Source organism: Vulpes lagopus, chromosome 22 (assembly GCF_018345385.1).
Source record: "Vulpes lagopus strain Blue_001 chromosome 22, ASM1834538v1, whole genome shotgun sequence".
In the NCBI taxonomy this organism is placed as follows: domain Eukaryota; kingdom Metazoa; phylum Chordata; class Mammalia; order Carnivora; family Canidae; genus Vulpes; species Vulpes lagopus.
In genome coordinates this window covers 5,484,194-5,502,304 of record NC_054845.1, presented here as the reverse complement: position 1 = coordinate 5,502,304, position 18,111 = coordinate 5,484,194, and the positions used below count along the sequence as shown (strand labels likewise).

Genomic DNA, 18,111 nt, shown 5'->3' with positions numbered 1-18,111 from the left:
AGCTTTGTTCACGGAACTAGAACAAATAGCAAAATTTGTATGGAACCATAAAACATCCTGAATACCAAAGCAATCCTGAGAAAAAAGAACAAAGCTGAAGAGATCACAATTCCAGATTGTGAGGTATATACAAAGCCACCTAATCAAAATAGTGTGGTACTGGCACAAAGACACACAGATCAACTGAACAGAATAGAGAACCCAGGAATAAACCCAAACTTACATGACTAATTAATCTACCATGAAGGAGGCAAGAACATCCAATGGGGAAAAGACAGTGTCTTCAACAAATGGTGCTGGTTAAACTGGACAGCTTACATGCAAAAGAATGAAACCGGATCATTTTCTTACACCATACACAAAAATAAATTCAAAATGGATTGAAGACCAAAATACAGGACCTGAAACCATAAAATGCCTAAAAGAAAACATAGGCAGTAATCTTGTTAGCATTGGGTTTAGCACCATTTTTCTAGATAGGTCTCCTGAGGCAAGGGAAACAAACTATTGGGACTGCAATAAAATAAAAAGGTTTTGCATAAAACCATCAACCAACACAAAAAGGCAACCTATTGAATGGGGGGGGGGGGGGATATTTGCAAACGATTCTATCCAATAAGGGGCTAATATCCAAAGTGTATAAAGAACATATAACTCAAGAGCAAATAACCAATTAAATTGGAAAACTGCTCAGGTCCTCTGCCCAAGACCACCTACACATGGTAAACAAACATGAAAAGATGCTCTCACTGATCATTGTGGAAATGCAAAGGAAAACCACAATGAGGGTACCACCTGACACCTGTCCAAATTGCTAGAATCAAAAAAAAAAAAAAACAACAACAACAAAACAACAAAACATAAAACAAGAAATAGCAAGTGTTGGCGAGGATGTGGAGAAAAAGGACCCCTCGTGCACTGTTGGTGGGAATGCAAAGTGATGCAGCCACTGTGCAAAACAGTATGGAGGTTCCTCAAAAATTTAAAAATAGAAATACCCTGTGATCCAGTAATTCCACTCCTGGGTATTTACTCAAAGATAAACAACACTAATAGAAAAGATGATTATTGCAGTTATTTACAACAGTCAAGGAAGCATACCAAGTTCTATTGACAGATGACTGAATAAAGATGTGGATATGTATATATTATATATAATATTGCATAGAATTATTCAGCCATAAAAGAATGAAATCTTGCCATTTACAACAACATGGATGGACCTAGGGGGTATCATGGTAAGTGAAAGAAGTCAGAAAAAGAAATGGCTTATGATTTCACTCATGTGGAGTGAAACAAAACAAATGAACAGAGAAACTCAGACCAAAAAAACCCAGAGTCTCTTTTTTTTTTTTTTTTTAAAACCCCAGACTCTTAAAGAGCAGATCGGTGGTTGCTACAGGGGACATGGGGGGTCAGGGAGAGGGTAGATGGAATAGATAAGGGGGGTTAAGAAGTATAAACTTGCATTATATAATAAATGAGTACGCAGATGCAAAGTACAATATAGGGAATACAGTAAGATCGTAGTAATGATATTTGGTGACATTTGGGGAGTACACTTGGTGAGTGGAGTGATGCACAGAATTGTCGAATCATGTTGTACACCTGAAATTAATATAAACAATTATATTTCAACTTTTAAAAGAGCTAAAACAATTACAAATGTTTTGAACAATGGCAGTAACTGCTTACAAAAGTAAAATCTATTTGGGCCACAGAAATTTGCTGATATTGGGACGCCCGGGTGGTTCAGCGGTTGAGCGTCTGCCTTCGGCTCAGGGCGTGATCTCTGGATCCAGGATCCAGTCCCACATTGGGCTCCCTGCGAGGAGCCTGCTTCTCCCTCTGTGTGTGTCTCATAAATAAATCTCTAAAAAAATTTTTTTTAATTTGCTGACATAGAACTTGAATATCCTATTAGGTTCAAATATAAATGTAACAACCTTGACCTAAAGAAGTTTTCTGCACTTTCTTCCAGATGTGGCTAAAGCCCTGTAAGAGGGCAGACATACCAGAACGACCAAGCTATGTTGCCCCACTGTATAAGACAAGTGAGCGGAGAGGAACATTATCCACCACTGGCCATTCTACAAATTTTGTTATTGCCATGACTCTTCCCTCCGATCAACCCATGGAGCACTGGATTGGACGGGGTGTAGCATTATTATGTCAACTTAATTCGTAATTAGAAGATACCATTTCCCTGTTACCTTTTTCTTGTTAGATGGTTGAGTAGTAAGTATAAACATTTTGGTTTAAGTCAATTTCACTAAAGCTGTACTTATAATTTTATGTGCAAATGCAGCCTAGATTCAAAATGACTCCTACTTCAGTGTAAGGAAATGTTCTGAAATAAAACACACTGGTACATTTGCTCTTTCTGAATAACTTTATTTTGGGAGAGTTCCATAAGCATTAGGAACATACATAAAATGACACACCACTGTTGACAATGAAAAAAAAAACAGCATTTGATCATTTCCAGCTTTATGAATTTTTAAAAAATGATTCAGTTACAAACAAAAAAAGTTTAGATATTTTAGCAAGTATCACCTTGCAGGACCATAATCATATTTAAGCCACTGTTAATGGAAAAAATTCACACTGCATCTAGTTACTATAGTATTTCTACGCATAATCACAGCTGATTGAATGCAATGTGATATACACCAAAATTCATATGGATGTCACACAGTGACAGCATTGTACAAGTAACATTAATGACCTCCAACACACACGTGTTAAATTAGACTGGTCAAGCTAAATGGAATGTTGGAGCCAAACAGAAATGTAGTGGAATTCAGATTGTCTAGTAAGACTTGAAACTATACATTAGAATGATGTGGAAACTAAATGGTGGTGGAACCCTAACAAAATACTAGCAGCAACTGTTACAGCCCTCTTAATAGGTTAAAAAAATCTAGCAGATGAAGATAATACCACTTTTGAGAGAATATAAAACTTTAAATATATTTCAGCAGAACTTGTTTGCTTTAAACCAGACCTTTAGGACTGGGAGTATATTCCAACTGTTGCTTTTTCATAAAAGTCTTAAAATTAAGCAGATTTAATGCTGGAATGCAGAAACCTCCTTGGGTATAAAAATGCAAAAAAGAACTATAAATATATCTTGGTTCAGAAAGTAAGATATTTTAATCACTCCAAGTTGGCAGTACTAAATAAAATATCAGCACCTTTTAGCTAGGTTGCTTGAAGGGCCAAGCAATGAGATGAGGACTGTGCTAAGTCAGTGCCCAATGCGGAAAATATTCTATGTGAAAAAAAAAAAAAAACCCAACCAACCTCTACTTATTACAGGAGGCCTTGGAGAAAGCCAGGAATAATTTTTCAAATTCAGGCATAAATCAAGGCCATAACACCTAAGCTTCCTTACTTACAGCATAAAGAAGAAACACTGGCTGGCAATACTCTTACTACCTGGATACATGTGCTGCTCTCAAAGTTTCATTTTTTTGTTTAAAGTTCATGAAGTAAGAGGAAAGGAGTTGAGGAGAGAAGGAGGGCGAAATGCAAACACTCTAAATGGAATGGAAGGAGTTTGGCTCTTAAATATTTGAACATTACGATTTTTAAAGCAGCTGCATTGGTAGCCAAGCAGATTAAAACAAAGCTGCCTGCACAGAGTTCAAATACAGTTTACCTGGCATAAATGAAGACCATGTGGCACCAGATGTAAACAGAAAGCTACATGCAGTATGACTAGTAAACTACAAATTATTAGGCCAAAATGCAGGATCAACATGGCTTGCACTTCTCACAAGTCACCCGATTGTGGTGGAGCAGGGCACCAGCAGCGTATCTTGGCACAGAAGGATCAAGTGGTTTCATCTGCGTTACTAAGTGTCTCTTCCAAGTCACCTGGGACCGGGACACCATGGCATCCATGGGGATTATCCTCATAACCCTTTCTAACGGATCGTGGACATGGTAAACCTGGGTTCCTGCCGGTCACGGCGTGTGTTCTAGGTTCCAGAACCAGGCCGGTAAAGCAATGCATTACGTTCAGAACTTAAATTTCCCAAATAACTAGTTAGTACTGTTAATGTAGGAAAACTGAATATTTAGACCATGTTTGGGTTCTTCTCTTTTCTGGTATCTCCTAGAGGGTTATTACACTTTTAACGAAAAAAAAAACAAAAAAAAAACAAAAAACAAAAACATTTTACCACATGCTGCAAACTCCCTGCCCCCACCAAAAATCCCCAAACAAAAACAAAATTGAAGTTTGAAAGAAAAAAAACAAAACACCCAAACACCAAGTATAATATTAATACAAAGAACCTTTCATTAAACTGAAGCTCACACAAACATACAATCACAAAGTTCAGTAGTTTAGGCTGCAAGTTTAAACACTATGCCAATATATACAAAAATAGTAACTCTAGATTCAAGAATAGGGCTTTTCCCAACGCTAAGTTCATACGCTAACGCAGCCTGAGCTTTCCTCTAGTTCCTACAGCCTACTTTATGCAGTTCCAAAATTGTATCGAGTTGATCCCCATTACCTTAGGTATGTATGTAACTGGATTCAAGGACACTACAATTCATTTTTAGCACAAAGAAAAGTCTGCCCCAAGTCCATTTAAAATATTTTTAAAGTTTAAGTGATTTTTTTGGTTCTATTTCTGCATAGCCACAGAAGTTTCTACTACCAAAGAGACTACTTTAGTGTTTTATATGATTTTTTTTTTTTTAAAAGTCTGAATCAAACCTATACCAACATTGGTTCATGGAGTCCTATTTTTCTCCTTTCTTTATCACAAGCTTTATATCGTTAAAAGATCCCTTTCGCACAGGGAAAAGCAGTACTGAGCACCAGTCTTTTGTGGTTAGGCTCAAATCTATGGAACTTGTAAGTAGTGCAAGCCACCGACTTTTCTTTGAGCAATGTGCATACAGTACTAGGAACAGATGCAAAGCTGCATGGTAACATTCTCGTAATCCACAATGATTACTGGGAATGGTTAAAACTGGAGGTCAAACACAATTTTGTCTTCATAGAGGGCAATCACCAGCATAATGGCAAATCCAAACAGCAATCCTAAATTCTGAAGAATGAATTGCCCCACTGGACAAAAGCCATGTTCTTCATTGTCACCATCACCATGCAACATTTCTGGAAGCTGGGAGGAAAAAAAAGACCCGCAGATTCTTACAAGCAATTTTGGGTAATATTCTGCTTAATTTTTTTTAAACATTCTTCTACTTTAAACTAATGAATAAAGCATAACTACAAGTAGAATTATTCTATTAAACATAATGCTAACCATGACACGTGTTTCAGCCAAACACTGACAAAGTTTATGCTCTAGCTATGTAGTAAGTAAATGCTAAATCTGTTCCCCCCTAAACCCTGAACAAATGCAAATATATGCACTAGATATATATTTAAAGTTGCCATTCACTGACCTGGTCATTTCTGACATTTGCTTTATGCTAAAGTAAGAAGACAACTTATTATTGCCAATAAAACTCTCCAGGAAAGACCACAATTCTCAGAATCACTGAAAATGGTAAGATTCTTTGGGGAGATATCTAGTTCAAAACGGTTTCATTTCTTTACCATTTCCTTTTAAAATTCTCCTATCCAACTGCACATGAAAGCATGGATGGACATTTACAGACGGCTCCTAATTTGTTATTTCTATAGCCTTAAGCCATTATTTTCCTTGCAAGAATAGAGAAAATCGTCTCTCAAAGCTGTCCAGCAGGACTGCTACCAAGTGGCTCTCACTGCCTTCACAGGGTACTCTAATTTCCCTAAACACGATAAAATTTCAAAAACCTGAATATTTCCAATACCTTTAAAGGCACAGTTCTTTGAAGTTTATAGTTTGATTTCTAAAGCATAAGCATACACTAGTAAAGAATAATACTTCAAATATAAAACTTGTCTTTAAGTAAATAAGATTTGTTAAAGAAATGCATGTGCATTATTACAAGCGTAAGGTCCCTCCACCCATGTCTAATCAAAATTGTGAAAGAACTGCTACTTCCACATTTCATTTTCCCGTTCTGTGTTTGTTTTTCAAGTTTGCAATGATTATCATCAGAACGATGACACTGATAGGCTACTCTCTTAGACACTAAGCTTGACTCCAAACAATATCTGGGTGCTTTTCGGTTCAGAGAGGGAAAATGTAGCATTAAGGACATAATGCCTGCCTAGGAAGAAGCACTACTGTTCTTATTAAACAATGAGTACAATTAATCCAACTGCCATATTCTCACATTGCAACGGTATATTTAACAATCCCCTCAGGGTCCTACTTAAGAACTACTTCATGCTGGTCATCTATTTTGTTCCAGACTCTATGGCAGTAGCACATAATGGCTGATGCCAGTTACTGTTCTTTTTGAGCAAAGTTAAGTAACCGTGATAGACACCCCAGAGAGCAGAGCTGATTAACTGTCACAGAGACTATATGGGCTACAAAGCCTAAATATTTACTGTCGGTCCCTTTACAGACAGTTTGCCAACCTCTGGATTAAAACTAAACCTGGCAACTTCCCACCTGTGGTTCTAGTAAGAAGACAATTTTTTTTTCTCCTTTTCTCAAGTTTTTATCATGACAAAAAACTTTTACATCTGTCTTTCCTGAACACTGAAGCATAAGTAACATACAGGATGTTTCACTGAAATGTCCCCTCTAGGTATGTGCTCATACCAGCCAGAAGAGGCACCTTGTCTTCCCCACATTAAATTCAACCCTGAACGCCCACATCCATATTCGTTGATCGTAACCACAGTGAAGAGCCAGCTGTACCTACTGGTATGGCCATACCTGTTAAAATGCAACAGTGCTTCCAAACTGGCTGATAAACAGCTACTATCCAGAGCCCTTAAAACCAGCTGGACACTTCCACTTGGAGTCTGAAAGATACCTCAAACTAAAACTGCTGGTACTCTCGCTTTCATACTGAATAACTGTAAATGAATGAAAACCTCTCTAGTCAGGGTCTTTCTAAAACAAAAATATCATGTCATTATTGCTTAAACCTTGTAATGGTTCCTCATAACTTACAAGATAAATTCTCATTTTTTTTATAGCACTGAATTTTATGTGACTCTCATTATCTGGCCAACATCTATCTGATGACGGTGGATGTAATTTTTTAATCCATTTATTTTTCTACTTACCATGAGAAAAAAAATTTGTCATTAAAATTCTAAAATATATGTGGGTAGTTTTCCCTCTTTGACATTTAGGGTGTTTCCAATGTAATTAGAAAATTACAAATGCTGCTGCAAAAATACTTTAATACAGTTTTATTTTTGCTTGCTTATTTTCTTAGCAGTAGTCATGTTAGGTCATTTCCTCAGCATACAGTCCCAGGAGTAGACTCACTGGTTAAAGGAACAATGCTATTCATTACTCTGCTTTCTCATCTGCCCTTTCCTCTTGCTTCTAATAAACTCTTCTGTAGCTTTTAAGATTCAGCTCAGATTTCCCATTCCAGAAAAACTTCCCTCATTTTTCCTCCCATTTTTAGCTGGCCTCTCTCCGTAGTTCTGCAAACATGGTGCACTATTCTATCATAAGCCATTATCAGAAGAATTCTAATAGCTACTTTTCTTCTTCATTAGACTTTAAGTCCTTACTATAAAGATTATCTTTGTTCTTTTTTACATCTTTAGCTTCCTAGTATAAGAATTAACTCATTCATTTTTCATTCAACTAACTGTGACCTACTTCTCTAGGAGTAAATGAAATACTATCAAAAAAGCTTACCCTCCCAGAACTAATCCAAGAGGGGATACAATGAGCTCAATAAATAAAATGTTTAGTGTGCTATTAATAGATTGAGATACAAGTGCAAAGGAGAAAAAAAGTAAAATAGGAATAGAGGGGTAGAGGTTGAAATTTTAGATGGGAAGCTTCATAAGGAGTGAGGGAGCCAGCCAAGAGGATGTCTGCAGGCAAAATATTCCACATGGAGTGACCATCAAGAGCCAGGCCCCTGAGGCAGTGTGCACCTCCTGGGGGCAAGGGAGAGATGATGCGGTAAAGTTAGAGTAATGAGGGAGTGGGCAGCCTGGGTGGCTCAGTGGTTTAGCACCGCTTTCCACCCAGGGCGTGATCCTGGAGACCCGGGATTGAGTCCCAGAGTCCCAAGTCAGGCTCCCTGCTTCTCCCTCTGCCTGTGTCTCTGCCTCTTTCTCTCTCACCCTCATTCTGTCTGTCTCTCATGAATAAATAAAATATTTTAAAAAAGAAAAAAAGGAGAAATGAAGGAAAGGCAAGAGGAGGGAGAGGAATTCACAAGGAGCCACTGAAGAGTTTGAAGCACTTAGGTGACAAGACTGTTGGCTTAATGTCGTAGACAAGTCAACAGCAGAAACAGGGAGAGTTAGAAGATGGGGACAGTAGAAGTAGTTAGGAAGCGGAGGTCTCCCAGGACCTAGGATGAGCCAGAGGTGGAGCAGACAGAGAAGAGAGCTGAGTCAAAGAATAATAATCGGGGTTTTGATCTGAGCAACCAGAAGAATGGAACCATCATTTATAAGACAGAGAACCCTATAGAAGTTGCTGGTCCAATGAGTTAAGGCTGGCAAATCTCAAGAGTTGGGCTCTAAACATACTCTAAGCTTACAGTTCCTTGCAGACATTCAGGGAAGCAGGTGGAGTTAAAGAAAAGGTCTGGGCTAAAGACATAAATGTAGGAATTACTGGCCATTAAATTTTTAAAGTCATGAGACTAAATGACATTATCTAGAGGGCCCTCACCAGCATTTACAGGTGGGGAGAAGAGGAAGGTCAGAAAACAAGCTGAGAAAGGCCAGAAAGGTGGTAAACCAGTAACAATGGAGATGTAACAAAAGCAATCAGGCCCAGCAGTTGGGGAGGACACCTGCTGAGGCCAGACTCAAGAAAGAAGAGAATTAGAAAATAAGGGTGATTTGCATGACAAAGAAAGAAAACCGGTAGTTGAGGACTAAAATGGAAACTGGAGGGCAGCCCAGGTGGCTCAGTGGTTTAGCACCACCTTCAGCTCAGGGCCTGATCCTGGAGACCCAGGATCCATCCCACTTCGGGCTCTCCGCATGGGACCTGCTTCTCCCTCTGCCTGTGTCTCCGCCTCTCTGTCTCTCATGAATGAATGAATGAATGAATGGAAGCTGGAGTTAAGAAAATCCCTCCCTCCTACCTCTGTAGGTGAGAAGTACAGGAGGTTTAAATGCTCATAGAAATGATCCAGCAGAGAGGGGAAAATGGACACAGAAAGGGGAGAATTTCAGGGAGTTAGTGAAAAGGGACAAGGTCCAGGGAGCGGCTGTAAGGAGCTGACATCATCAAGGAGAGGAGAAGAGAGGAGTAGAAATGGTGATGGGAACATGTGGGAAGTTGTCTCCAAGGCTTCAGTATTCTCCATAAGTAGGAAGTAAGGTAATCGGCTGAGCATGGAGACAGGAAGTGAAGTGCTGGAGTCTAAGAAAAGACCAGGAAATGGCAAACTCTAGGTATAGAATGTCAACGGTTTTTATTTTTTGTTGATATTTTCTAAACTTTCTACTACAAACAGGCAATAATTCTGTGATTAAAGATTTAGGTTATATAATTTTGAAATGAGACTAACAGATCCAATCAGGAGGAAAAGTGAACATAATATCCAAAGACAAAAATTAATCAAAATGCTAGTTCTACAAATATTTAACATACTTAAGATACAAAGGTAAAATTAAAACTATTTGCTAGTTTTATGTAGATTTTAGATTATATTTCTTAACCTCAGATTAGAAATTAGATTTAGATTTGTTAACTTTAAAGTCAGAAATAAGGAAAATTACATAAATCCCTAGGAATATATACCACTTTCTGCAGAAGACTGGCTTCCCTAAGAAGTATATTATTTGTTTGCCATAAAACAAGCCCAAAGAATTACTCTACTAATAACAACAAAATACTTACATCCTAATGTTATAAAATCTTCAAAGTATATAATTATCTCTAAATGTTGATGATTACCTTGAATACTAACATCCCTGCTCAAAAATTCTCGGCATCTCAATGGATTTCCAAAGAAATCTTCCTACTTAATTTTAATTGTCTTTCTCTAACAGACTACTTAGGATATCATGTTTTAAAATGGGGTATGTATTTTTAAAAAATAGTCTTTCAAACTACATCCAAAGACTTCTTCCATTTTTTGGAAGGTGCATTCTATTTACAGATTTAGTAGTAACAAAAATATAAAATATCTTACCATATCCACCAAGGCTACATAAAGGAACATGCCTGCAGTGATTGCAAAGATCCAGAGTGTGATGTTATTGGCATACTGACCAACAGCTGTGCCTATAAGCATGCCTATGTAAGCCATCATGGCAGAGAGGAGGTTGTATACAATTGCTTGCTTTACAGTCATGCCCGCTTTAAGAAGAACTGCAAAATCACCTGCAGTAAAAGACATAATGTGAGAGTTTTACAACCACAGGCTTTTACACACAGATTTTAGGGAAAAAAAATTAGAAAACAAAATTAAGAATTGACATAAAAAGATAACACCTTTAATAACTGAAACTTTATTATAAAAACTTATTTTTTTATTTAGTAAATTAAACCCAATATGTGTAAAACTTGAGTAAATCTCAACAGGCATGCTACTCGAAGACAGTCTGAGAGGTTATATATGATTCCATTTATAGGAGATCTCAGAAAGGTAAAACTATAGTGATGAAGAACATGCCGAGGTTGTCCAAGGCAGGGGTGGGCAAGGGGTGTGACTACAAAGGTCCTGTATGAAGGGACTTGTTGGGATGATGGAATTCTTCTGTATCCTGATGGCAGTGGTGGTTGTTAAAGAAATCTATATACATGTTAAAATTCAAAGAATGTACATCAAAAGGGTCACTTTTCTGTAGAATGTGAAATGTAATTTTTTTTAAAAAAGATCAGAAAACATAATAGAAAAAAAGAACTTGGTCACCGCTCTTCCTGTAACAAAGTTCTCTACTCTGATCTCTGCCCTATTTTCAAAGGGAAATGGCCTTAGAAAGAAGAGAGGTAACAGACTCTTTAAGAATATTGTACGCTGTTTATATTTGTTTAGTTTTTCCAGAAAAAAATTAATCTTAATTCTAAAAATACTAAAAATGTAAAAATAGAGACTTTCTCACTCGTCTGTCAATAGTTGGGACAACTAGAAAAAAACGTTAGATAGTGCTCAGAAACTTTACTAGAAAAACAAATACTGCTAAGAAATAATAGTCTTAAAACTAACGGGTCAAAATCAGTAATTTCAACTAATTAGAACTCTTTTGTTTGTCTTAGTAACTAAATGTACAAACATTCAATCAGTCATTGAACACTTAGCAGTGCAAGGTATTACTGGAATACTGGGGCATCCCTTTACCTTAAGAACCCATTTTAGGGGCACCTGGCTGGCTCAGTTGGAAGAGCACACGACTCTTGATCTCAGGGTCATGAGTTTGAGCCCCATGCTGGGGCCGGAGATTACACACACATGCGTACATACATACACTTTCAAAGAAGGGATCTTAATTTTACGTGACGTTTTCTTTTTTAATTCTTATGGTCACAAAGTTCTAATTTATAACAGATAGGAAGACATTAACAGAAAAATTAGCTGGGAGATTATCTACCAGTGGCTTCTAGACTGCTATTCTCCAGTTTCTACCTAACATTACTCTCCTTGCATCTTTTCCTAAAAGTCTTTTGTCTTTTGGAATATTTTCCAAATATTTCTTCACAGTCCTTACCTTTTCATTTTTAACAAGTCTCTTTTGTGTAGAGTTAATTTTTATGAAGTTCATTTATTACTTTTTTCCTCAATGGATCATGCTTTTGGATCATGCTTAGATCATGTGTCTAAGAAAACTTGCCTAATCCAAGAACACAAATATATTCTTGTATGTTTTCTTCTACTGATACAGGTAACCCCCACTTTTCAAAAGTTCACATTACAGCCACTTCACTTTTATTAGAGACCTACATTAGTACCTGCTTTCCTTAACAAAACCAAACAAAACATCTGAAGAGGATTTTTGCTTTTAAGAAAAAAGGAAAAAAGTGAAAACAGCCTTTGTTTTGCAGTGAGCTGCTGTGCAGGCGGCATGCACCCCGAGCAGCCAAGAGGGGCCCCACCCAGCTCCTTCCCCAGGAGAAGACTTTGTGCATCTGTGCTTTATCTCTGTTGTGTGCCTCCAACAGCAAGATGTCTCCTCAGGTATCAAAAAGCCTGCGAGGTTATTTTGTGAGTCTAGGAATGTCCAAAACCCCCTCCATATAAATTAACAGCAAATCCTTCTAGTTTTAAGCCATTTTAGCTTACAAAAGGTTTCAACAGGGACACTATTTTGGATAGCAAGGGAAACCTGTATTCTATTTTTAAATATTTTATTTATTAATTTGGGAGAAAAGTGAGAGACAGAGCGTGCATGCAGAGGCATGGGGAGCAGCAGGCAGAGGGAGATGGAGAAGCAGGCTCCCCACTGAGCAGGGAGCCTGACCCGGGGCTCAATCCCAGTACCCTGGGATCATGACCTGAACCAAAGGCAGACGCTTGACCAACTGAGCCACCCAGGCACCCCAGAAACCTGTATTTTAAAACTTTTATTTAAAGAGCATCTGAGTGCCTCAGTTGGTCCAAGTGTCCACCTGTTGATTGAGGCTGGGGTCATGATCTCAGGGCCATGAGATTGAGCATGTTGAGCATGACGCCTGCCTGGGATTCTCTCTCTCCCCCTCTGCTCCCCTCTGCACTGCTGCCCGTGTGTGCACTTTCTTTCTTTTCAAAAAGATCTTTTAAATTTAAAATCAATGATCTATTTTTAGTTCTTTTGTCCTACTGTGTGAGGTGTTTTTTTTTTTTTTTTTGCTTTTTGGGCCTTTTCCCTGCTACTAAATATCCAATTACTACAGTAACATTTGTTGGAAAAACTATCCTTTTGATATGGAATTTCCTTTGCACTTTATTGAAAATACTCTGGCATATACATGAGAATTCTACTTTGTTCCAGTCAATTTTGCTGTCCTTTTTCAAAATTCTTCTGGCTATCCAAGTTCCTTTCTCTTTCCACAGAAAATTTTGAAAAATCTCATTTGAAATAGCTTGCTGGTATTCTGATTGGGAATGCACTTAAACTATAAGGAAGATTGCCACCTTAAAGATACTGAATCTTCTGGTCCATAAACCTCATATACACTCTTCACACTCAAATCGCCTTTGATTTTGTGGTGATTTGCAGTTCTCACCATACAGATTCTATGTACATTTCGTTAGATTTAAACCTAAGCATTTCATGCTTTTTGGTGTTATTATAAAAGTACTTATAAAAAATATCAATTTCCAATTATTCATGGCTAATATATAGCAGTATAAATCATCTCTGTATAATGATCTTGTAGCAAAATGAATTATTTCATTTAAAATCTATCTTTGTCCTTGTCTTATCTTAGACTACAAATTATCAAAGGTATCTATCTGCATATTTTTCTTTTTCTCCACTTTTCTCAGTAAGAACCTGTATAAACATTTGAAAAGGAGATCAAAGGAATACAGTTGGGACTTACACCAAACAAGCAAATCTGTTCATCTTTTGAGACGTCAATATCCTTTCCTTTCTGCTGACAAAAGATATCATTAGCAGCACAACAAATGAGGTGTGCCTGCCAAAGCTGTTAATGTGATCCAATGCTATAATTATGTTAACATCTGCTAACATCAACTATTGAGATTTTTTAAGACAAATGTGTATTTTAAAATTCCTTATTTTTGTCTTAAATAATATATGTATACACTTGTATAAATCTATATAGTGAATGTTCAATTTTCCCTGGACAATTGAGCACATTATGAATATCTTATTTGGAAATTCTATTTACCCCTTAAATATACATGAGAGGAAAGGAAAAAGTGGATAGCACCATAACCTCTCTTGAGCGGCATCAGAATAATAAAGATACGCTTATTTATCAAAATGTTACCTCCTTTAAATTAGAACACATTACTTAATGTTAAGAGAGTTTGGATTATCTGCCTTTCTGGATTATCCCCAATCTCATTTCCCCTTCATATGTTCTTATACAAGTTTTCTTACAAATAATTATTCAAATTTTTATAGCTCCTTACTGAAAGAGTGTGGGGAAAAAGTAAGAGAGAATCCAACAGAGTAATAATGCAACTTACTTAAATTTAGCTATGTAAGTTTTGCAAAACCAGAAGGAAGAATAATAATAAATTCAGGCAATTTCTCCATTACCACACTCCAGAGCAAACATGCAATGAGAGACAAAGGTTTTCTATTTTCTCAAATGGTTTCAATTTCTGCACACCTCTTGGAGTAAACGTCCCTGAGCTGTATATCACTCTAAAGCTTAAAACTACAATTTTTCCTATCGCATTCCTAAGAACAAAACCCCCATCTGGCACACCATTAGAGAAACAGCAATCTGTTTAGAAGAGGAAAAATAAAACTTGGAATTACTAAGGGTCAGTTTTTCATGCATTAAAATGTAATTTAAACACGTTTTCCCCCTTAGGCTATGACTTTAGTATAAAAATCTCAGAACAGTTTTATGAATTCATAATCAAAAATTTAACTAGGGCCAAAGGGGTTTTAAATCAAATAAATTATCCTGGAATGTGATATAATATGCTGCTTTGACAATATCTTAACCTGTTAACCAGGGAGAAGATGTCTCCCCTATGCACCTGCCATGTTTCTATCTCAGCATCAAGGGAAATCATCTTTCCCTTGCTTTGGAGCTTGAGGAAGATGTTTCTATACCTCTGTCTCCAGATTCTCTTCCTCTCCAAGTGAGTAAGAGTAGATAACCAGAGCAGGACATTCATCTCGGCCTATTTTGCCAACGTGCCCATTACTGTGCTTTAAAGGCAAAAAATAGGCTCTACAATTTTTTTTTTTTAATCACTTCCTACCTTTATATCACCTCCAGTTTTGCTTTCTTCCCTAGGAGCCTAGACAGCTAGAATATGGAGTTTATATGGATTTGGTACTAAGCACTGGAGGGAAATTTTCCTTTTTCTTAAGGTTTCACTCCTTTCCTGGTAGCACAGTTCAATATACTTTAAAAGTTTTATTTTTATTTATTTTATTTATTTTTTTAGAGAGAGTGCAAGCATGTGCATGAGCTGGGGGAGAGGGAGAGATAGAATCCCAAACAGGCACTGTGCTCGATGTGGGGCTAGATGTCAAGACCGTGTGATCATGATCTGAGCCGAAATCATGAGCTGGACACTTAACCGACTGAGCCACCCAGGCGCTCCTCAATATACTTAAATTGTTGTTTCCTCTCATAGCAGTAATAACACCTCAACTTCTGGTTTATGGGGTAAAACAGGTAGACTTAGGGTCTAATGTCTCACTGAGGAGTCCTGGCCCACGCAGAGTTCTAAAATTCAGTTTTTATAAGAGCTCTGCATTGGATATCAAGGCCTTACCTAGCCATTATATCTGTGCTGCATTTGTTTTATATCAAATCTGGCAGATTACTCTCTTACTAACATAGGAAAGAAGCAAAGAGAAAGGTATAAGACAGTATCTGCACACAAAGAACCTACATTTTAATGGGGAAGACATCTAAGTTGGATATATAGTAAGTACCAAAAGAAAGGCCTACTGACAGTAAGTGATAAAGTTTAGAGGAAAAGTAACCCAATGCATGGGATACCAGAGGACAGTCCTGAAGTCAGGAAATAAAGACTCTGAACATGATTAAGTAGGGATACAAGTAGCAAGAGAAGCCAAAGAGGAGAAAGGTAGAGGCAGAGAAGCAGGTTCACGCACCCATTGTACGTTTGGTGAATTGTGTCTGTGTGAAGTGGAAAACAAGCAATAGCAAGTAGAGTGTGTGAGGCTATAAAGGTGGGCAGAAAGGAAGGTCGCTGAAAGGAGCACTAATGAATCTCAGCTTCTAATGCTCTATGTAAGGGAAGCAACTGAAAGATTCTGATTAAAGAGCAAGTCACATTTGAGAAGCCATGTTTAGGATAAGGTATATGAGATGGACTGGACAGAATGAAACTAGATATAAATACTATGGAAATTATCCAAGCAAAAGATAATAAAGACAATGATGGTTTAGTCTGGTTTAGGTAAAAAACAATGGGGCATGAACCAAGACAGAAGATATAAGACCACATGCACGGATCCCTGGGTGGCTCAGTGGTTTGGCGCCTGCCTTTGGCCCAGGGCAGATCCTGGAGTCCCAGGATCGAGTCCCGCGTCGGGCTCCTGGCATGGAGCCTGCTTCTCCCTCTGACTGTGTCTCTGCCTCTCTCTCTTTCTCTCTCTCTCTGTCTCTCATGAACAAATAAATAAATAAATCTTTAAAAAAAAAAAAAAAAAGACCACATGCTCAAGGCTGGCAAAGGAACAAAAACTCTAAATATGGAATCAAGGCTTAAAGAATCAGGACCAAGTAAGCACTAATAGACTATTCTCCATTTTCAGAGCAGTTAATAATTTTCTAAGAAACTTATAAACTCTTTTTCAAAGTAAGCAAATAAGGGTACTACTATCAACAAAAACACAAATGACAGATGTTGCATAAATTTAAGAAAAATGTTAAACTAGCAAGAGCACATGAAGAAATTATTTGCACACTCAAAAGATGGAATTTTTTTTTCTAATTAATGTCATCTCCACATCCCTTGGATATTTTCTATGTGATGAATGCATGTTCACATCTAATGTTTTTCAATTTATAGAGAAAAACCAAAACACATGAAGAGAAACTTAAAAAAAAAAAATCATTGGTAAATTAGTAGGAGCCTACTAAAATACCAAAATCCTATCACTTTACACCTATCATGTTGACAAAACTTAAAGAACTTAATGTCAAGTGTCGGCAGGGATATGGAAACACAGGAACTCTTCGGGATTGTTGGCTAGAGATTATACTAGTTTGGCCATTGTGGCTAGTAATATGGCTCTTCTTAGGCACGTACATCCTAGGACCCAACAATTCTGTTGCTGGGTACATGCCCAAAAGATGTTCTCACAGGAGCCTAAAGGCACTAAGTCTACAGATGTTCAGTGTACAGTGGTGGCAGGAAATTAAATTAAAATCTTTGGTGGCAGGGAATTAAAGGCATGCTGTATCCAATACTAGGTGCTAATAAATATGTAAAATGCAGTAAATGCATAACTTTTGAGTATTGGGTAAAAGCAACATCTTAAATTAACTCATGATAACCTGGATGGAGTTTAAAAGCATAATGATAGTAACATAAGGTAAGAAACAAGGGATATAACATAATACTGGTCACATAAAGATACAAACCTACAAAACAATGTACATTTTTAAACATGTAGAATGCAAATTATATAGTACAAGAATAGTGACATTTGTATTTGCCATCAGCCATTTTTATGTTTAACCTCTCCAAAATTTAGATGCATTTATAATTGAAGAAGTCTTAGGTTTGAGGTAATCTGGTGAAATTCTTAGGGTTATATATTACCTAACTCATGTGGCAGCTCATGACAAAAGACAGCTATCGAAGTACTGATTCCTCCCGTCAATCCAGCACTGAAAGCTGCTCCTGAAGTGGAGGACAGAAAGAAAATCAAGTGATGTTTACTTCTGCTATTTTCATTTTCATTAATAATGACAGGGACAGCCTCTGTTGCCTGCCTAAATTTCATAATATCTGAGTGACTAACACTTATTTTACACTGTATTTTTTGAATATATAAGTGAAGCACAATAGGTATATGACCCCCAGAGAAAAAGCTACTTAATGAAATATTCCCTGATGATTTCTCCATTAGGGTAACCTTCTAACTCACTAAAAGCTTGGGAGTACTAATGCTTTTCAGCATTTCAGTCTTTGAGCGGAAGTCTGATGCTAAATTTTTAAGTCCTATAAGTCTACGATTATATTTGCTCTCTCATAGAAATATTTAAAGATACTTAAATGGCTACTATCCTTATCTGAACTTTGCCGGGTTTAGAGCATACAGGCTACAAAGTACTATTTATCTGATGATCTTGAGAACTGAAATCAGAGTTATAAATGCATTTAATTCTCCTAGTAAAATTCTTTATTCTCTAACACTGACATCTATGGTAGATTAAAAAACGTGGCCTCTCCAAA

At 37.2% G+C, this 18,111-nt stretch overlaps 2 protein-coding genes across 4 annotated transcripts in view; one reads left to right on the top strand and one right to left on the bottom strand.

Annotated features, from left to right (window-relative positions):
• Nucleotides 1–2,202, top strand: part of DNAH7 (dynein axonemal heavy chain 7) — a 226,933-nt gene extending 224,731 nt beyond the window's left edge. The window contains exon 65 of the mRNA XM_041737735.1: nucleotides 1,982–2,202. Coding sequence (XP_041593669.1) covers nucleotides 1,982–2,188 — 207 coding nt within the window. The 3' untranslated portion in view covers nucleotides 2,189–2,202. The remainder of the gene's footprint in view (nucleotides 1–1,981) is intronic.
• A 176-nt stretch (nucleotides 2,203–2,378) lies between these two features.
• The window catches only part of SLC39A10 (solute carrier family 39 member 10), a 135,232-nt gene continuing 119,499 nt past the window's right edge, over nucleotides 2,379–18,111 (bottom strand). For all 3 annotated transcript variants that reach the window (XM_041737381.1, XM_041737384.1, XM_041737383.1), the window contains 3 exons: nucleotides 17,476–17,556; nucleotides 10,231–10,421; nucleotides 2,379–5,147 (listed from right to left, as the gene is read on the bottom strand). In XM_041737381.1, coding sequence (XP_041593315.1) covers nucleotides 4,989–5,147; nucleotides 10,231–10,421; nucleotides 17,476–17,556 — 431 coding nt within the window. In that variant the 3' untranslated portion in view covers nucleotides 2,379–4,988. The remainder of the gene's footprint in view (nucleotides 5,148–10,230; nucleotides 10,422–17,475; nucleotides 17,557–18,111) is intronic.